This window comes from Scyliorhinus torazame, chromosome 6 (genome assembly GCF_047496885.1).
Source record: "Scyliorhinus torazame isolate Kashiwa2021f chromosome 6, sScyTor2.1, whole genome shotgun sequence".
NCBI classification, from domain to species: domain Eukaryota; kingdom Metazoa; phylum Chordata; class Chondrichthyes; order Carcharhiniformes; family Scyliorhinidae; genus Scyliorhinus; species Scyliorhinus torazame.
This window is the reverse complement of record NC_092712.1, coordinates 247,766,729-247,788,946: the sequence shown is the minus strand read 5'-3', so window position 1 is coordinate 247,788,946 and position 22,218 is coordinate 247,766,729. Positions and strand designations below refer to the sequence as shown.

Below are 22,218 nucleotides of genomic sequence, written 5' to 3'. Positions count from 1 at the left end.
CACAGTAGCCACAAGTCCCGAGACCATGCTCAAGCAGGGACTCAATTCCCGATTCTTTACAGTTTTGGATGTCAGTAATGGATTTTGGTCCATTCCATTGGCAAAGGCGTGCCAGTACAAATTTGCCTTCACTTTTAAAAATCAGCATTACACGTGGACATGCCTGCCACAAGGATTCCACAACTCCCCCTCCATTTTCCACCGACAGCTGGCAAATGGTTTAGCCAAATTCTCTCGCCCCGAATGTCTGGTTCAGTATGTAGACGACCTACTACTGCAGCCAGACACCAAGGAAGAGCACACCGAGCTTCTGTCCGAACTCCTGGAACTCTTACATTCAATTGGTTGTAAAGTTAACCCCCAAAAGGCCCAGATTTTGGAAGAAAAGGTGATATATTTGGGAACAATTATCACACATGGTAAACGCGAGATCGAGCATAAAAGGATTGACTCGGCTGCTAAATTGCCCCTTCCCCAGAATGTTTCAGCCCTCCGGTCGTTTTTAGGACTGGTTAGCTACTGCCGAAACCACATTGACGGTTTCGCCAGCAAGGTAGCACCCCTCTCAGACCTCCTAAAGAAAGGAGCCCCCTGGGAATGGCTTCCGCAGCATACAGATGCTGTGGATGCGTTGAAGCAATCACTCATAGCAGCCCCCGCACTACAAGTTCCAGACCCACTTTCCCCTTACGCTATAGAGGTAGCAACCACAGACCGCACCCTTTCGGCCGTGCTCCTCCAGGAACGGCACGAACAGTTAAGGCCTGTAGCTTACGCCTCCAGAATTTTTGATGCTGTGGAGCAGGGATTTTCAGCCTGTGAGAGGCGCCTGCTCGCAGTATTTTGGGTAGTTCAGTATTTTACGTACATTACCGGACTGAACCCTATCACAATCCTCACAGAATGCACCCCCACCCAACTTTTACTGGACTGACGACTCAAGGACGGTACAGTCAGTCAAATAAGAGCAGCCAGATGGACCCTTCTCTTGCAGGGACGGTCATCACTGTGGAACACAGACACGTGCGAGCCCATAAAGATATATGTGGATGGATCTTCCACAGTATTGGATGGAGGACACGCAGGGACGCGCCCGAGAAGAAATCGCAATAAAACTTCCAGGCCACTTAGGCGCGCAGGCAGCAGAGCTTGCGGCCATTGCATATACAGTGGAACACCCAAATTCCTTCCCCAGCCCAGCAGACATATACTCGGACAGCCTCTATGTCTGCAACAGCCTTACGGAATTCCTGCCCCTGTGGAAAGCAAGAGGATTTATTTCCGCAGACAGAAAACCCCTCCCCTCAGCCCCATTGCTCCATCACATCTTAGAGAGAACACAGAACAGGACTTTTGGGATAGTCAAAGTTTGAAGTCACCATCGTTCCTCCCCCCATGAAATGTAAAAGCCGACGCACTGGCCAAAGCAGATTCCAGGCATTGCTATTTTTGGACACCCCCCGAAAGCGCACCAGTGAATGCAGTTCAGGTCTCGCAGACTAAGATCGAGGATCTAGCGCAGGCCCAGAAGCAGGACAGCAATCTCAGGGAGATTTTAAAAGGAAACTATCCAGCCCCCTATGATAGGTTTAGAAATGCACTGACCACACATGACGGTGTGGTGTTAGAAGACCACACCGTGGTGTTTCTGTGGTTCCTGAACAGGACAGGAATCAACTGATTTGCTTATTCCATGACGGTCATGGACATCAGCGAATCAATCCCACTACAACCCACCTCAGGCAGCTCTGCTGGTGGCCGAGTTTAAAGGATGATGTAAATCACTACATCGAGAATTGTCTTATTTGTGCCCAGAATAATCCGGACAAAAAGGCTGAGCTTAGTCACACCCGACCCGTTAATGGCTCCTGGAGTAACCTCCAGATTGATTATATTGGACCATTGCCCCCTTGCAGGAATGGTTATAAATATGTACTCGTGGTGATAAACACGTTTACAAAATGGGTGGAAGCATTCCCATCCAGAACTAACACGGCAAAGACCACAGCCAAGATTTTGACCCACCACATCTTTACAAGATGGGGACTCCCCCGCAGCATTGAATCCGACCAAGCTTCCCATTTTACGGGACGTGTCATGAAGAACGTCCTCACGATATTTGGCATGACCCAAAAATTCCACACTGCATACAACCCACAGTCGAGTGGTATAGTGGAGCGCATGAATCGGACCCTAAAATCCACCCTCAGAAAAATGGTCCAGCAAAACAACACCACTTGGGACTCAGTCCTCCCTTTTGCGATGATGTTTTTGCGCAATACAGTTTCAACTTCCACAGGTTACACCCCACACACTCTCATGACCGGACGCCCCATGAAAGGCACAGAATTTTTATTAGGTTTAGACTTGACCAGCCCCGAAGTGACGGCCCTAACACATGAAAAAGCTGTGGAACAATTAGTGGAAAATGTAAAAACGGCTCAGCTAGCAACCGGCATATGAAAGAAACAGAGCAAGGCCTGTTTTGACAAGACAGTGCATGCGACTGAGTTCAGCGTAGGACAGCAAGTCATGATCTCCGTATACAACCCTAGCACATTCCTGTCACTTAAGTACTCGGGTATGTACTCCATTGCGGACAAAGCCCTTCCGTCTACAAGATAAAGTATCCCAACGGAAAGACTGCGTGGTTCCATATCAACCAGCTGAAGGCATATGGAACACAGTCTAACCACGCACACACACGTCATGCTCGACGCAGCAGACCACGCCCCGCCCACAGCCAACGTCACCCTACCATCCCCCAACACGGCAGCACGGTAGCATTGTGGATAGCACAATTGCTTCACAGCTCCAGGGTCCCAGGTTCGATTCCGGCTTGGGTCACTGTCTGTGCGGAGTCTGCACATCCCCCCCGTGTGTGCGTGGGTTTCCTCCGGGTGCTCCGGTTTCCTCCCATAGTCCAAAGATGTGCAGGTTAGGTGGATTGGCCATGATAAATTGCCCTTAGTGTCCAAAATTGCTATTAGTGTTGGGTGGGGTTACTGGGTTATGGGGAGAGGGTGGAGGTGTTGACCTTGGGTAGGGTGCTCTTTCCAAGAGCCAGTGCAGACTCGATGGGCCAAATGGCCTCCTTCTGCACTGTAAATTCTATGAAACACGTCCAGCCCAGCCACGGACTCAACCTCGACTCCACCCCCGAAATATACACTCCGGCCCGGAACGCCCACAGACAGCAGCAGCAGAGACAGCGACTGTGACTCGGACGATAGCCACAGCATGCCTCCCTACTATCCCCATGCAACAGGACCCACACCCAGCGAATCTGACCACGATTCAAGTGATCCCTTCATGATCACTTTCCTACACAAACCCCACCACCGACCACCGACCCACAATGACGACCCCGATTCCGTCCCCACCCAACTAGACACCACCTATTGGCACAGAGACAATTCGTTCAGACTCGTCCTTAATGACGAGAGCGATCCAAAATCATACCAAGCAGCCCTATCAGCCCTGATACATTCAAGAGTTTGGCATCCGGGAGAAGATGACGACCTTGAGTCTGACTCCCAAAACGAGAACCCCTTTGCGACCCTGTTCGCAACCGATAACTGAGGTGTCCAGATGATGTTTTAAAAGGAACCGCTTGGAAGAAAACGGTGTCCTTTCTGATGGAACCTGCAGCATGTTTGATGTTGTTTGCACTTGTTTGTTAAATGTTGTATGTCAGACCGGAAAATATTTCCACGGCCCCACGCCACCACCCCTCTGACGCCCACTGGCAGTCAGAGAAAGTAGTTTGGCCAGACGCTAGTTCAGAGGAACTAGTTTGTCCGCAGAGACTTGTAAATGTCCCAGATGCCAGTTCATAACTGCTCTTCTGGTTCGAGGAAGGAACCAATACGGCAACCCCCCACGATGACTACATTTCTTGCCCGTTCTTGTCGGTTGCTCAGGCAGGGGAGAAACGGCTTGGGACCCGCCCTGCCTGGGAACTCCCCCTCTGGTCAGCTACGCTCGGGTAAGGGAAACACGGCATTGGTCGCCGTCCTACCCGGGGACTCCATCTAACTCTTAACCGTCGCGGCCCATACGCACCTCATTTTGGAAAGTTTTAGTTCAAAAAGTTTTGTTTTCTTTCAGGTAACCCTTAGGTTGCCAACCATATGCTATTTACATCCTCAAACATTTGGATGGTAAACCGCACAGTCTGTGAGACGGCTCGCACTGGTTCATTATTTGTACGTGTGTCTTATCCTAAAATTCGGGAGTCACACATAGTGACCAATTATAAAGGGAGTAATTGGCACTAAAGGACAGACAGGCTATCATACGAGATGTTAAACCAAGATAGTAAGAGACACTATGCTTGTTTCCACAGAACTCCAGAAGCTCCAGGACAGGAGAAGAGAAGAGAAGCGAAGAGAAGTGAAAGAAGAAGAACCATGAGGACATCCTCCACGTGGTTCATCGTTATAATGGACCTCAGCCGTTAATGATTCACTTCCCCACAGTACCCAGAGCTCAGTCACCAGCGACACCACACCATCTTGGTACTCCCTGTCCTACTTGATAGAATCCCTATTGGTATTGGCGATACTCTGCTGCATCGTGCAGACTATGCGTCTGAGAAAATGGAGGAGAGCCTACCGCGCTCGCACCCCGGTATATAGGATCAGATCCCCTATTTTCAGATACGACCAGACCCCCGACCCCCGCGATCTATAATAAAGAGCATTCGTTTGCGTTTTTGTTGTAAATAAAGAATTGTTCATGAGCAATTGGACGATCCTGAGTCAAGACTGCCAAGCCAGGAAAAACGTGTATAAACTGCTATGATTTTGTTTGTATGGTTGAGGAAATTAGAATGATGAAATGTTTAAGTGAGTGTAATGTACTAAGGATAGTTAGAGGTTCCCATTTTCTTGTTTTGTAATGCATGTCCCTGTTTGACATAGCACCCCTTAGAATTGTCAGTTAAAATGTTTTTGCATAGTTATGGTCAGTGTAGAGGCCATGAAAGAAGTGCTCACCGGGTCAGGGAATGAAGACAACGCAGTTATGTGATCCTTCACGCTTCGCGTTAGGATCACAAGGAGGAAGTGTAGCCACCTAAATTGGCCAACTCCTGATTTAAAATGGTGAACGGCAATGGCTGAAGGGAAATTCAGCCAACACAGGCAGAAACCAGCAGGTGCAGGTTTGCTGTGTATTTAACTCTGCAAAAGCCCAGACAGCATCGATACCAGCTACCACCAGCATAATAATATAGCAGCCATCTACATACTAATGAGCAATCTCCGGGAACAAAAGCAACATTTGGGACACTCAAAACTAAGCCAGACTCCCCGGCGCCAGCAAGAGCCAACACAAAAGAGGTTAACGAACACCTCAAGACCGCCCATCGATCAGGGAACCGCTCCAGTATTGGAGAAATCGAACCAAGCGATTGGAACGAAGTCCAATCACCTAGAACCAGGTACAGGGTCCGCCCCGAAAGGCGGGAATCCCCTGGGGACTATAAAAGGGGCTGGTTTAGCACACTGGGCTAAATCGCTGGCTTTGAAATCAGACCAAGGCAGGCCAGCAGCACGGTTCAATTCCCGTACCAGCCTCCCCGAACAGGCGCCCGAATGTGGTGACTAGGGGCTTTTCACAGTAATTTCATTTGAAGCCTACTTGCGACAATAAGCGGTTTTCATTTCCATTTTTCACTTAAGCCCCCAAGTTCAACTCGCTCTCTTCATCCTGCCCGGGTCACCCAGCAAGGCGAACCAACCTTGACCGTGACCGGTGCAGTGACCACCGAAAGAAGTCAGTCTTAATACAACGCTCGCTAAGAGATAGGCGCTCCAAGCTACCAATCCGTACCAACTTCAAATCCCGCAGACTCAGAACCTGAACCAAAGGCCATTTGTTCCCCTGACCTGGTGGGCCAGTCCGAAGTTAAGTATAGGCCTGTTAGTTGTAGAAGTAGTTTAGACGTAGAATTTGTGCATGAGTAGCGATTACTGTGTATAATAAATGTGCTTTGATTTGAATCTTACTAATCGGTTATTGATCATTACTTGGACTTGAACCTCGTGGCGGTATCATAAAGATACCTGGCGACTCGAGCGCAAAGGTAATAAAACAGAGTAATTGAACCAACGGGGAAAGTTAGCAACAGAACCTGTATTAGTTAATAAATAATTTGCTTAAAGGTGCTCCATTAAATTATTGGTACATTATTATAAATTTTAGATAATTCCCACCATATATTATAATTTTTCTGATGTAGAGTGAATGCAAAGTTGTTCTTACTTTCCCGTCTTCTTTGCAAACGTTGCACATAGTCCTTCAGACCGAAATCCAATCGCTGCAAAACTGGATCAATCTTGTTGTAAATACTTTGCCCCAAATCACAAGAGGTTACCAAAGGCCACAAGAGGACACATAATACTGGAAACCAACCAAGAAGCATAAAGGTTATGTGTGGTATCACATTTCACCATTGTTTACTGATCTTAGGAGAAAATGGGCAGATTATTTGAAATTGATGAGGAAGGGGGAGGGAATACACATAAAACTATTTAACAAAAATAAACTTTACCACAAGTAATATTCTTATCATATTCAGATACAGTGAAACCCATTTGTACAAATACTGCCAATTAATATTAGGTCCACAGTATAAATTCTAGGTGTTGTAGGATTCTAGGGAACATATTTTGTTGCACTGATTATACATAATGAAAAACTAGGCATTATCCAGGAATGCTTTCCCCTTACTTTAGCAAAAATATGTTAAAATCGGGCAGCAGCCTCTCCAAATTATGATAAGACATACACGTGACACGTGACAAATTTCTACACAGGATCTGGATTCAAGGTCATGATCAAGAATCAGACAGCTTTCAATCTAACTTACACATGGACTAGTATTAGATAATATAATTAAGATATATTATATATCTGATCGGTGTGTACATAATTGCATGTGTCACGCATCGCTATAAACAAGAACAAAGAATACAGCACAGGAACAGGCCTTTCGGCCCTCCAAGCCTGCGCCAATCATGTATCCTATCTAGATCAACCACCTGTATCCTTCTATACCCCGTCTGTTCATGTGCCTATCCAGATAAATCTTAAAGGCCACTAACGTATCTGCCTCAACCACCTCACTTGATAGTGCATTCCAGGTCGTCACCACCCTCTGTGTAAAGAAACTTCCCCCTCACATCTCCACTGAACATTTCCTCCCTCACATTGACCTGTGCCCCCTTGTAATTGTCATTTCCACCCTGGGAAAAAGCCTCCAACTGTTCACCCTATCTATACCCCTAATAATTTTATACACTTCTATGAGGTCATCCCTCAGCATCTGTCTCTCCAGGGAGAACAATCCCAGTTTATTCAATCTCTCCACATAGCTAACACCCTCCATACCAGGCAACATCATGGTAAACCTTTTCTGTACTTTCGCCAAAGCCTCCATGTCCTTCTGGTAGTGCGGTGGCCAGAATTGGACACAAGTGTTCCAAATGTGGCCTAACCAACGTTCTATATAATTGTAACATGATTTTTGAGCTTTTATACTCAATACCCCGTCCTCTGAAGGCAAGCATGCCATATATTTTCTTTACCACCATTTCCACCTGTGCTGTCACTTTTAAGGATCTGTGGACCTGCACGCCCAGATCTCTCTGTTTCTCTATGCTCCTGATAGTTCTGCCATTTATTTTATAACTCCCACCGGAATTGGATCTACCAAAACGCATCACCTCGCATTTGTCCGGGTTAAACTCCATCTGCCATTTCTCTGCCCAATTATGCATAATTAGGGATTAAGTGGAGTTCATCAGAATAGGGAGGTGTCGGCGGGCATTTTTTGGGAAGCACTGAAGGCAGTGGGCGGGGGAGAAATTATCTCATTTACAGTTCGTGCGAATAAGGAAAGGAGGGCGGAACATGACTGTCTAGTGAGCGAGATAGTGGAGGTGGACAGGGAATATTCGAGGGTGCACACCATGAAGGGACTGGCGAGGAGGAAAATGTTGCAGTGGCAATTTGATAGGCTGACAACGGGGAGGGCAGTAGGGCAATTGCGTCGGGCAAAAGGGGTGCAGTACGAGAACGGGGAGAAGGCAAGCCACATGCTTTCACACCAGCTGCGGAGGCAGGCTGCGTCCAGGAAAATATTGAAGATCCGGACTGGGGCTGGGGGTGTGGTGTCAGAGCCAGGGAAGATAAATGAGGCATTTAGAGAGTATGATCAGGGACTTATGAGGCAGACCCAGGAGGAGAGGAGGGGGACATGGGGCGGTTTCTGGACGAGCTGGAATTTCCCCAGGTGGAGGGAGCAAAGAGGCAGGCGTTGGAAGAGCCCCTGGGGCTGAGGGAGGTGCTGGAAAGTATCAGGGCTATGAAGTCAGGGAAGGCCCCTGGCCCGGATGGGTACCCGGCAGAATTTTATAAGGAATTTGCAGCGGACCTGGCACCACATCTGTTGGGGGCGTTTAATGAAGCACTGGAGAAGGGGGAGTTGCCGGAGACGATGAAGCAGGCGGTAATCACACTAATTCCAAAAGAAGGGAAGGATCCGGTGGAATGTGGGTCGTACAGACCCATATCACTATTGAACACGGATGTGAAAGTATTGGCTAAGTTGTTGGTGGGGAGGATGGAGGATTGTGTCCCGGGGGTGATTACAGAAGATCAAACATGCTTCGTGAAGGGCAGGCAGCTCGCAAGTAATATAAGATGGCTGTTGAATGTGGTGATGAATCCGTCGAGAGCTCTGGTACGGAGGTGGTGGTGTCCATGGACGCGGAGAAAGCATTTGACCGGGTGGAGTGGCGGTACTTGTTCGAAGTTTTGGGAAGGTTTGGGCCGAGATTTGTGGCATGGTTGCTGTATGTGGCATCAAGAGCGAGGGTGAGGACGAATGATATGAGCTCACGAAGCTTTGAATTACACAGCGGTACGAGGCAGGGGTGCCGCAGTCGCCGCTGCTGTGTGCGCTGGCCATAGAGCCATTGGTGATGGCTCTCAGGTGGTCAGCAGAGTGGCAGCGGATAATGAGGGGACAGAGGGAGCATCGGGTATTGCTCTATGCCGATGACCTCTTGCTGTATGTTTTGGATCCGTTGGAGAGTATGGGAAGGATTATGGACCTGTTGGGGAGGTTTGGAGGGTTCTCGGGATACAAGCTGAATGTAGGGAAAAGCGAGGTATTCCCAGTGAATGAGCTGGCACAGCGGGCTAATTTAGGGGGATGCCATTTACGGTAGTGAGGGATAGGTTTAGGTACTTGGGGATTCAGGTAGCGAGGGAATGGACGGGGCTCCATAAGTGGAACATAACAAAGCTGGTGGAGGAGGCCAGTAAGAGGTGGGATACACTGCACTTAACGTTGGCTGGGAGGGTCCAAGTGGTGAAAATGAATATTCTGCTGAGGTTCTTGTTTATCTTTCAGGCTCTCCCGATCTTTATACCAAAAGCCTTTTTTCGGAAAGTGGACACAATCATCTCTGACTTTGTATGGGCGGGGAAGGTGCCGAGGGTGGGGAGGACCCTGCTACAGAGGTAACATAGAACATAACAGCGCAGTACAGGCCCCTCGGCCCTCGATGTTGTGCCGACCTATGAAACCACTCTAAAGCCCATCTACACTATTCCCTTATCGTCCATATGTCTATCCAATGACCATTTGAATGCAGGGGGGTTGGCGTTGCCAAACCTGCTTCATTATTATTGGGCGGCGAAGGTGGACAAGGTGCGGCGGTGGTGGGAACGAGAAGGGGTAGAGTGGGTTAGGATAGAGGAGGAATCTTGTGAGGGGTCTAGTTTGAGGGCTATGGTGATGGCAGCACTGTCAATGGCTCCGAGTAGGTATTCAGGGAGCCCAGTGGTGCAGTCCACGGTGAAGATATGGAATCAGCTGAGGAGGCATTTTAGGGTGGAAGGGGTGTCGGTGCTAACGCCACTGTGCGAGAATCATGGGTTTGAGCCGGGGGGGGGGGGGCGGGGGGGGGTGGATAGTGTATACAGGAGGTGGAGGGAAGTGGGGCTGGTCAAGGTGAGGGATTTGTATTTGGAGGAAGGGTTCACCAGTCTGGTGGAGCTAAGGGAGAGGGTAGAGCTGCCGACTGGTAGTGAGTTCACGTATCTACAGGTTAGGGACTTTGCACGAAAGGTCTGGAAGGGGTTCCCTAGATTCCCTGCTGGAGCGAATGCTGCTTTCGGATGTGGAAGGGGAGGGAAGAATTGGGGATATATATAAGTGGCTGGGGGAGCAGGGAGGCGACCGGGTGGTGAAGATCAAGGAGAAATGGGAAGCGTAGTTGGGAATGGAGATTAATTGGGGAGTATGGAGTGAGGCACTGCGAAGGGTAAACGGGACCTCCTCTTGTGCAAGGATGAGCCTGATACAGAGTGGGTTCTTTCAGGGGGTAGCAGATGAGTGTGAGAGGTGTGGGCGGGGGCCATCGAATCATGCGCACATGTTTTGGGGTTGTGAAAAATTGGGAAGATTCTGGGCGGGAGTGTTCGCGGTCTTAGCCGGGACAGTGGAGGAGGAGGTGGACCCAGACCCTTTGGTGGCGATATTTGGGGTTTCAGAGAAGCCGGAGCTCATGGAGAGGAGGAAGGCCGATGTCTCTGATTGCACGGCGACAAATTTTGCTGGAGTGGTGGTTGACATCGCCACCGGGAGTAGCAGCATGGTTGGGTGACCTGTACGACTTCCTGCGGTTAGAGAAGATAAAGAATAAGTTAAGGGGCTCAGCAGGGCAGTTTGAGAAAAGGTGGGGGATGTTTGTGACCCTGCTTGAGGAGCTGTTCATTGCGGCGGGGGGGGGGGGGGGGGGGGGGGGGGAAGTGATAGGGAAGGGGGGAAAAAAGGAGGAAAATATGTACAAACCGGATAATTGATTTTTGGGAAGAATGTTTCCCGGGTGTTTATTTATTGTAACTACTTTGATACAAGTTTGAATAAAATGCGTTTCACAAAATAAATATATCACTGAACAGTTAATAAATATTTCTAATGGAAATTTCAATTCTAAAATGCCTATTCTGTCCTGTCACTTACCTGTAATGATTCCTGGTCACACCACTAGGTGGTGTTTTTAATAGGAATTCCCCTATTCTCCTTGTCATACCCCAAAATAAATAATTTGTTTTCCACTTCTCCCAGGTTGGCCATGAGAAAGTTAAAAACAACTTGTCCTCAAAGCAGCAAGTTTTTTGGTATTTTTATGCTGTTTTTCAGACTTTATTAAACTCCCTTCACGATTCCACCAAAATAATTAACTTACTATTGTAGAATTTTGAAAAGAAATAAGGACCGTGAAACTTTGAGGTTTGTCAGATATTATCAAATGCTCCTTACTTTTCACATAACCAGCTTAACTATTCACCTCAGTTTCAGAATAAGAATTTGCCCCAGGGCCCTCAGAAATAAATGGCTGCATAGTTTTCTTCCAAAATCGCTTCATTATCAAATAAACAAATAGCTATAGCAATCAACAGTTCCAAATTCACATGGAAGCCATATTTCCTGCCCTGTTTGCTCCTATATCAAATTAAATAGCACTGTCCCGTCTGATAAGTAAATAAATAAATCTTCCTTCCATCTTTTCTCCACTTCTGCAAAGAACAATTCACACTCCCAAACAACTAACAATGACCATAAATTCAACTGCAAAGGTATATTGTTCGCCCCGTCCAGTGTAATATTCGTAAATAATACTAGCATCATTTTTCACTTACTAAATGTCCACTCATGGCCAAAATATTTACAGGTGGTTTATATGTTAACACAGAGAACTCCATTACAAATGCTTATACAGTTAGATCCCATTATGAATGTTAATTATAAAAAAGTATACAATATTTTAACAAATATGATTGAATACATATTTAATAATTTGGCAGTACAGCTGAAAAAATAGACACTTTGTCAAAGCTTCATCTTGTATTCATCAGGATAGCTCGCAAGAAATTACCAGCAGTATTTGAGGAACAACAATTTATTCTGAAAACATATAGAATCATAGAATCCCGACAGTGCAGAAGGAGGCCATTCGTCCCATCAAGTCTGCACCAGGCCTTTGAAAGAGCACCCGACCTAGGCCCAATTCCCCCATCCTATTCCTGCAACCCCACCCCAAGGGACAATTTAGCATGCCCAGACCACCTAACCTGCACATTTATGGACTATGGGAAGAAACCGGAGCACACGGAGGAAACCTATGCAGACACAGGGAGAACGTGCAAACTCCACATAGACAGTCGCCGGAGGTCAGAATTGAACCCGGGGCCCTGGTGGTGTGAGACAGCAGTGTTAACCACTGTGCCACCATGTTTAAAATTGTATATCTAATGTACATGAGGTGCAATTCCATATGTAATTCTTTGAAAGAAATGCTAATTAATTTTAAAATGCTGCAGGATGAAATCATCAAGCATATTCCAAACTGTAAAGTTCACTAGATAAATAAGAATGTTCTTACTTTTTCAGCCCGTGTTAAACAAATCATTGGCCTAAATTTCACAACCCCCATCAACAGGTTTTCAGGTGGGGTTGAGAAAAAAAAAAAGAGTCTGCCTTTGGGTTCCCACTCACCCCAATTGCACAGCGATTTCACGTAGGGCACGCAAAGCCTACCCTTTCCCCAATTGATAGCTTCTTAAGGGCCATGCCTAAAAATTGAATGATTCTTTCAAGTTTGGTCTCAGGGAGGTGATACTTTAGTTTATTTAGGATATTTCCCAACTGCGACCCCAGGATAGATGAACTGTCTGATTTTAACTGTTCCAAGTCAGCATTATCTGCCTTGTAATAGCTAAAGTCAGGCCTGTAATCCAATGCAGATAATTCTTTCACCTGTCATCACTTATCACTGCCACAAATACATTTTCCCTCTCACCTCTATCGTGACTGGACCAGGATCTAAGGTCTTCAGCATTTCTGTATTTTAAAAGATAATCCAGGCTTCCCGAATGGTGATTTAATTTTAAAAGTCTAGTCAGCCAATTATAAATTACATGGGTTTTCCAAATTATTGCTTGGTAAACCAATTAAAGAAATGCCCATCAAGACCCTCTTCACCTCTCTGAGTTAACTTCATTTTGCCCTACCTCAGTGATCCTACTGACAAGCAGGGTGAGCACCCAAGATTTGTTCCTGAGTGCTAATATTTTCTACAAAATGGCCCGCACATGTACAGTGGTACTCATGAATTCTTTCTCGACAACCTTGGAAACATCCCTCCTCATTTCTCCTATTTTTCCATCAATACTTCTGCATATCTTCCTTACTGATCCCACACCAGAATGACCTCGCTTTTGCCATACTCCAGAAATCTTACCATTCCTCACCTTTTCCATTGCTGCAAAATTCAGGATTCTGTGACCCTTGTGCCCCTCCAAGACTCTCACATCCCATAATACTGACTCCCAAACCTGAATATTATCGCCAAGTTGCCAAACTCATCTCTTCGAACATCCCATTCCCATTAAACAGGTTCCTGCAACTGACTTCTGGATTATCTGGAACATCTCCCATATCATTTGCAGTTAACTTTTCAAAATACAGTCAAAATATTAAGCCAATTGTTTTCAAATTAATTAGGCAGATTTACAGTTTGAAACAAATGCACATGAAATCATGTGCCATGTGAGCTGCAAGATAACATAGTAATAAAAGTTTAACTTGACTGAATCACTGTAAATCTAATTGTAAAACGTACATTACAGAACGCAAGACTCTGCATTCTACCTGTTCATGAGTCATAGAACACAGAACATTACAGCGCAGTACAGGCCCTTCAGCCCTCGATGTTGCGCCGACCTGTGAAACCACTCTAAAGCCCATCTACACTATTCCCTTATCGTCCATATGTCTATCCAATGACCATTTGAATACCCTTAGTGTTGGCGAGTCCACTACTGTTGCAGGCAGGGCATTCCACGCCCTTACTACTCTCTGAGTAAAGAACCTACCTCTGACGTCTGTCTTATATCTATCTCCCCTCAATTTAAAGCTATGTCCCCTCGTGCTAGACATCACCATCCGAGGAAAAAGATGGTGTCCACCCTATCCAATCCTCTGATCATCTTGTATGCCTCAATTAAGTCACCTCTTAACCTTCTTCTCTCTAACGAAAACAGCCTCAAGTCCCTCAGCCTTTCCTCATAAGATCTTCCCTCCATACCAGGCAACATTCTGGTAAATCTCCTCAGCATCCTTTCCAATGCTTCCACATCCTTCCTATAATGCGGTGACCAGTATTGCACGCAATACTCTAAATGCGGCCGTACCAGAGTTTTGTACAGCTGCAACATGACCTCATGGCTCCGAAACTCAATCCCTCTACCAATAAAAGCTAACACACCGTGCGCCTTCTTAACAACCCTCTCAACCTGAGTGGCAACTTTCAGGGATCTATGTACATGGACACCGAGATCTCTCTGCTCATCCACACTGCCAAGAATCTTATCATCAGCCCAGTACTCTGTCTTCCTGTTATTCCTTCCAAAATGAATCACCTCACACTTCTCTGCATTAAACTCCATTTGCCACCTCTCAGCCCAGCGCTGCAGCTTATGTAACTTGTAACATCGTTCCGCACTGTCCACAACTCCACCGACTTTAGTGTCATCTGCAAATTTACTCACCCATCCTTCTACGCCCTCCTCCAGGTCATTTATAAAAATGACAAACAGCAGTGGCCCCAAAGCAGATCCTTGTGGTACACCACTAGTAACTGGACTACAGTCTGAACACTTCCCATCAACCATCACCCTTTGTCTTCTTCCAGCTAGCCAATTTCTGATCCAAACTGCTAAATCTCCCTGAATCCCATGCTTCCGTATTTTCTGCAGTAGCCTACCGTGGGAACCTTATCAAACGCTTTACTGAAATCCATATACACCACATCAACTGCTTTACCCTCATCCACCTGTTTGGTCACCTTCTCAAAGAACTCAATAAGGTTTGTGAGGCACGACCTACCCTTCACGAAACCGTGTTGACTATGTCTAATCAAATTGTTCCTTTCCAGATGATTATACACCCTATCTCTTATAAACCTTTCCAAGATTTTGCCCACAACAGAAGTAAGGCTCACTGGTCTATAGTTACCGGGGTTGACTCTACTTCCCTTCTTGAACAAGGGGACAACATTTGCTATCCTCCAGTCTTCTGGCACTATTCCTGTTGACAAAGATGACTAAAGATCAAAGCCAAAGGCTCAGCAATCTCCTCCCTAGCTTCCCAAAGAATCCTAGGATAAATCGCATCCGGCCCAGGGGACTCATGTAAGGTTTTCGGGCAATTCGGCCCTTTTTGGACTGTGTTCAAGAATAAAACCCAGAGACTGTAAACTGGACACTTTTCAGCCAAAGGAACATAACCAAATTTCCCAGCAGGCTTGGTCCGCTGAGCTGAGTAGGTGCATAGGTATTTACAAACCCCCCCCGGAGCTACAAGGAAGAAGAAGCCAGACAACTAAATAGGATTAAAAACAGAGACAAAGGGCATGGTAATGCTGTAAGGGGCCTGCCTGCAAGCAGGACAATGTGATGGTCATAGCCCCATGCAGATGTAAATAACTTTGTCTCCACCAGAGCGGAATCCCATCAACGTCCCCAATGTGATGGTCATAGCCCCATGCAGATGTAAATGACTTAGTCTCCACCAGAGCGGAATCCCATCAACATAACGAGGTGAGGATAGCAGCGATCTCCGAAGCAGATGGAAGCCCTTGAAAAATCTTCACAATGGAGCTTAACCTTGTTATCTAAACAATGCTTGGAATGCGACCATTAGCAGGTGATTAAATCTTTACAGATCCAGAGATGGGGCAACCCCAGGTTAAAGAGGCGTGAATTACATCAAGCCAGGACAGTTGGTAGGATTTCGCAGGCCAGATGGTGGGGGATGAATGTAATGTGACATGAATCCCAGGTCCCGGTTGAGGCCGCACTCATGTGTGCGGAACTTGGCTATAAGTTTCTGCTCGGCGATTCTGCGTTGTTGCGCGTCCTGAAGGCTGCCTTGGAGAACGCTTACCCGGAGATCAGAGGCTGAATGCCCTTGACTGCTGAAGTGTTCTCCGACTGGAAGGGAACATTCCTGCCTGGTGATTGTTGCGCGATGTCCGTTCATTCGTTGTCGCAGCGTCTGCATGGTCTCGCCAATGTACCACGCTTCGGGACATCCTTTCCTGCAGCGTATGAGGTAGACAACGTTGGCCGAGTCGCACGAGTACGTACCGCGTACCTGGTGGGTGGTGTTCTCACGTGTAATAGTGGTATCCATGTCAATGATCTGGCACGTCTTGCAGAGATTGCCATGGCAGGGTTGTATGGTGTCGTGGTCACTGTTCTGAAGACTGGGTAGTTTGCTGCAAACAATGGTTCGTTTGAGGTTGCGCGGTTGTTTGAAGGCAAGTAGTGGGGGTGTGGGGATGACCTTGGCAAGATGTTCATCGTCATCAATGACGTGTTGAAGGCTGTGAAGAAGATGGCGTAGTTTCTCCGCTCCGGGGAAGTACTGGACGACGAAGGGTATTCTGTCGGTTGTGTCCCATGTTTGTCTTCTGAGGAGGTCGGTGCGGTTTTTCGCTGTGGCGCGTTGGAACTGTCGATCGATGAGTCGAGTGCCACTCGATGGCAATCTCTGCAAGACGTGCCAGATCATTGACATGGATACCACTATTACACGTGAGAACACCACCCACCAGGTACGCGGTATGTACTCGTGCGACTCGGCCAACGTTGTCTACCTCATACGCTGCAGGAAAGGATGTCCCGAAGCGTGGTACATTGGCGAGACCATGCAGACGCTGCGACAACGAATGAACGGACATCGCGCAACAATCACCAGGCAGGAATGTTCCCTTCCAGTCGGAGAACACTTCAGCAGTCAAGGGCATTCAGCCTCTGATCTCCGGGTAAGCGTTCTCCAAGGCGGCCTTCAGGACGCGCAACAACGCAGAATCGCCGAGCAGAAACTTATAGCCAAGTTCCGCACACATGAGTGCGGCCTCAACCGGGACCTGGGATTCATGTCACATTACATTCATCCCCCACCATCTGGCCTGCGAAATCCTACCAACTGTCCTGGCTTGATGTAATTCACACCTCTTTAACCTGGGGTTGCCCCATCTCTGGATCTGTAAAGATTTAATCACCTGCTAATGGTCGCATTCCAAGCATTGTTTGGCATCTTTGAATTTGTCTATATATGTGTTTCTGGAACATACCTCTTCATTCACCTGAGGAAGGAGCAGCGCTCCGAAAGCTAGTGACATCGAAACAAACCTGTTGGACTTTAACCTGGTGTTGTAAGACTTCGTATTGTGCTCACCCCAGTCCAACGCCGGCATCTCCACATCATTGTTATCTAAAAGAATAGACTGTCTGGAACTAGTGTATTGCGCTGGGACAGGCCCTGCAAGATAACCGGTGGAAAAAAAAACAAGTTGGAGGCGGACCCAGGGGAGGTACTCCAATCTTGACAGGAGCCGCCGGCAGGAACTCACTGGGTGGAGGGGGCGGAGTCGGCGCCAAATTCAAATCTGGACAGGTCTGCCTGGCTGGAAGGGGCGGACCTGCGAGGAGAACCCAGAATTCGACAGGTCTGCCTGGCTGAAAGGGGGCGGGACCAGCAGGAACTCACTGGTGGGAGGGGGCGGAGTCGGCGCCAAATTCAAATCGGGACAGGTCTGCCTGGCTGGAAAGGGCGGACCTGCAAGGAGAACCCAGAATTCGACAGGTCTGCCTGGCTCAAAGGGGGCGGGACCAGCGGGAACTTTAAACTTGTACCGATTCAATGCAAAAGGGGCTGGCCGGACACCAGAAAACCCAGGTAAACGGGTATAAAAGGGGTGGTCAAACGGTCATCGAGGCTTCTGTTTTTGGACTGACTGCTCTTAACTTGATCTCTCAAACTTCAACTTGACCTCCTGCTCCAGCCGCAGCCTTGGACTGTAAGTACCCTGCAGCAGCGTGCGAAACTCCCGGGACTTTGATAGTGGTTGAGGCTTTGAGACGGGGGGTGCTTATTCTGTGTGTTCTTTTACTCTGTTTTTACCATTGCTAAATTGTGTAACAATAAGATTTTACGTTGTGTCCGTTATAGCACTTTCCTTATAGACATAGTTTTGGTAGAGTTTAAGGTTTTATTGTATTTTCTTCTGTTTGGTGATTTTGACCTGGATTTTTCAATAAACCTCGATTTGATTGTAATTGGAGTCCGTTTCAATTCTTCATTCTCTCACCAGCGATCTCTGACCAAGTCATCTTTAAAAACTCGAACCCGTTCACTCAGGACAGGCTGCTGGTTAGGTGATAAACAGCAGTGTCCTAGTCTCTCTCTTGGGAAAGCTACTCCAGCGAAGTAGGGACCGGGTGGGTGTTTTACCACCGGCAAGAGAGAGAATCACCTGGGCATTGGTGGGGGTCTGGATATCTGTGCGATATAAGCCTCAGGATTCCGGTTAGGAATAAACGGCAGGCTTGATTCAGTGCTCTCTCCCGCGGAGGTGCCCCAGTGCGGCATCCCCTGGTCTCTGAAGTTTCAGTGCCAGCTGGAGAGAGACACACACAGATATACAAACCCCAGATATCGGCCCAGTAGTGGAGTAAAACAAGAAGGAACCCGCTACACTTATCTATTTTCACCCTTTCCAGAATTGTTAACACCTCCTCCTTATGAACCTCAAGGCCTTCTAGTCTAGTAGCCTGAATCTCAGTATTCTCCTCGACAACATTGTCTTTCTCCTGTGTGAATACTAGAACAAAGAACAAAGAAATGTACAGCACAGGAACAGGCCCTTCGGCCCTCCAAACCCGTGCCGACCATGCTGCCCGACTAAACTACAATCTTCTACACTTCCTGGGTCCGTATCCCTCTATTCCCATCCTATTCATGTATTTGTCAAGATGCCCCTTAAATGTCACTATCGTCCCTGCTTCCACCACCTCCTCCGGTAGCGAGTTCCAGGCACCCACTACCCTCTGCGTAAAAAACTTGCCTCGTACATCTACTCTAAACCTTGCCCCTCTCACCTTAAACCTATGCCCCCTAGTAATTGACCCCTCTACCCTGGGGAAAAGCCTCTGACTATCCACTCTGTCTATGCCCCTCATAATTTTGTATACCTCTATCAGGTCTCCCCTCAACCTCCTTCGTTCCAGTGAGAACAAACCGAGTTTATTCAACCGCTCCTCATAGCTAATGCCCTCCATACCAGGCAACATTCTGGTAAATCTCTTCTGCACCCTCTCTAAAGCCTCCACATCCTTCTGGTAGTGTGGCGACCAGAATTGAACACTATACTCCAAGTGTGGCCTAACTAAGGTTCTATACAGCTGCAACATGACTTGCCAATTCTTATACTCAATGCCCCGGCCAATGAAGGCAAGCATGCCGTATGCCTTCTTGACTACCTTCTCCACCTGTGTTGCCCCTTTCAATGACCTGTGGACCTGTACTCCTAGATCTCTTTGACTTTCAATACTCTTGAGGGTTCTACCATTCACTGTATATTCCCTACCTGCATTAGACCTTCCAAAATGCATTACCTCACATTTGTCCGGATTAAACTCCATCTGCCATCTCTCCGCCCAAGTCTCCAAACAATCTAAATCCTGCTGTATCCTCCGACAGTCCTCATCGCTATCCGCAATTCCACCAACCTTTGTGTCGTCTGCAAACTTACTAATCAGACCAGTTACATTTTCCTCCAAATCATTCATATATACTACAAAGAGCAAAGGTCCCAGCACTGATCCCTGTGGAACACCACTGGTCACAGCCCTCCAGTGAGAAAAGCATCCTTCCATTGCTACTCTCTGCCTTCTATGGCCTAGCCAGTTCTGTATCCACCTTGCCAGCTCACCCCTGATCCCGTGTGACTTCACCTTTTGTACTAGTCTACCATGAGGGACCTTGTCAAAGGCCTTACTGAAGTCCATATAGACAACATCCACTGCCCTACCTGCATCAATCATCTTAGTGACCTCCTCGAAAAACTCTATCAAGTTAGTGAGACACGACCTCCCCTTCACAAAACCGTGCTGCCTCTCACTAATTGCTTCCAAATGGGAGTAGATCCTGTCTCGAAGAATTCTCTCCAGTAATTTCCCTACCACTGAAGTAAGGCTCACCGGCCTGTAGTTCCCGGGATTATCCTTGCTACCCTTCTTAAACAGAGGAACAACATTGGCTATTCTCTAGTTCTCCGGGACATCCCCTGAAGACAGCGAGGATCTGCTGACGAAAAATACTGACGAAAAATATTCATTTAGCACCTCTCCTATCTCCTCGGACTCCAAGCACAACTTCCCACTACTGTCCTTGACTGGCCCTACTCTTACCCTAGTCATTCTTTTATTCCTGACATATCTATAGAAAGCTTTAGGGTTATCCTTGATCCTACCTGCCAAAGACTTCCCATGTCCCCTCCTGGCTCTTCTTAGCTCTCTCTTTAGGTCCTTCCTAGCTAACTTGTAACTCTCGAGCGCCCTTACTGAACCTTCATGTCTGATCTTTACATAAGCCTCCTTCTTCCTCTTGACAAGTGTTTTGACTGCCTTAGTAAACCACGGTTCCCTTGCTCGACCACTTCCTCCCTGCCTGACAGGCACATACTTATCAAGGACACGCAGTAGCTGTTCCTTGAACAAGCGCCACATTTCCATTGTGCCCATCCTCTGCAGTTTTCCTCTCCATCCGATGAATCCTAGGTCTTGCCTCATCGCATCATAATTGCCTTTCCCCCAGATATAACTCTTGCCCTGCGGTATATACCTATCCCTTTCCATCACTAAAGTAAACGTAATCGAATTGTGGTCACTATCACCAAAGTGCTCACCTACCTCCAAATCTAACACCTGTCCTGGTTCATTACCCAGTACCAAATCCAATACGGCCTTGCCTCTCGTTGGCCTATCTACATGCTGTGTCAGGAAACCCTCCTGCACACATTGGACAAAAACCATCTAAAGTACTCAAACTATAGCGTTTCCAGTCAATATTTGGAAAGTTAAAGTCCCCCATAACAACTACCCTGTTGCTTTCGCTCCTATCCAGAATCATCTTTGCAATCCTTTCCTCTACATCTCTGGAACTTTTCGGAGGCCTATAGAAAACCCCTAACAGGGTGACCTTTCCTTTCCTGTTTGGAAAATGATGTCTGTTCGTATATTTAGATCTGTGTAAAATTGACTGAATTTGTGACTTGTTCCATCAATTGTACCCAACATTTTTTTTAACATATGAAATTTTATTTTCGCATATCTAATTGTGTAATTCTTCGCATATGCTTTACTGCCAGCCCTACTCTCTTTTTAAAAAAATATATATTTTATTCAAATTTTTCGGCCAAACAAAACAATACAAAGGTTTTCCTTTTTACAACAATAAAACAATATAAATAACAGTGGCCGTTTTAACAAATAAATAAATAATATATAAACTAAATGGCAACTGCCATAACAAAACTAATAACTCTCCAAAAATAATATCAAACAATCCATTCTACATAACCTAGTACAAATATCTATACAAAAACACCCCTGAGGACCCACCCGAGCCCTCCCTACCCCCCCCCCCCCTCCCCCCTGGGTTGCTGCTGTTACCTTCCCATTTCCTTTATCGTTCTGCGAGGTAGTCAATGAACGGTTGCCACCTCCTGGTGAACCCTTGAGCCGAACCCCTTAGTGCGAACCTTATCCGTTCTAGTTTTATAAACCCTGCCATGTCATTTATCCAGGTCTCCACGCCCGGGGGTTTGGCTTCCTTCCACATAAGCAATATCCTTCGCCGGGCTACTAGGGACGCAAAGGCCAAGACATCAGCCTCTTTCGCCTCCTGCACTCCCGGCTCTTCTGCAACCCCAAATATAGCCAACCCCCAGCCTGGCTTGACCCGGACCCCCACCACCTTCGAAAGCACCTTTGCCACCCCCACCCAGAACCCCTGCAGTGCCGGACATGACCAAAACATGTGGGTGTGGTTTGCTGGGCTTCTCGAGCATCTCCCACACCTATCCTCCACCCCGAAAAATTTACTGAGCCTTGCTCTGGTCATATGCGCCCTGTGTAAAACTTTGAATTGTATCAGGCTTAGCCTGGCGCACGAGGACGACGAGTTTACCCTACGTAGGGCATCAGCCCACAGCCCCTCCTCAATCTCTTCCCCCAGCTCTTCTTCCCATTTCCCCTTCAGCTCATCCACCATGATCTCCCCCT

At 47.2% G+C, this 22,218-nt stretch overlaps 1 protein-coding gene across 1 annotated transcript in view; it reads right to left on the bottom strand.

The window, feature by feature from the left end:
* LOC140425367 (reticulophagy regulator 1-like) overlaps window positions 1-22,218 on the bottom strand; it is a 132,168-nt gene that overhangs the window by 47,096 nt on the left and 62,854 nt on the right. The window contains exon 4 of the mRNA XM_072509559.1: window positions 6,271-6,408. Within this exon, the coding sequence (XP_072365660.1) occupies window positions 6,271-6,408 (138 nt within the window). The remainder of the gene's footprint in view (window positions 1-6,270; window positions 6,409-22,218) is intronic.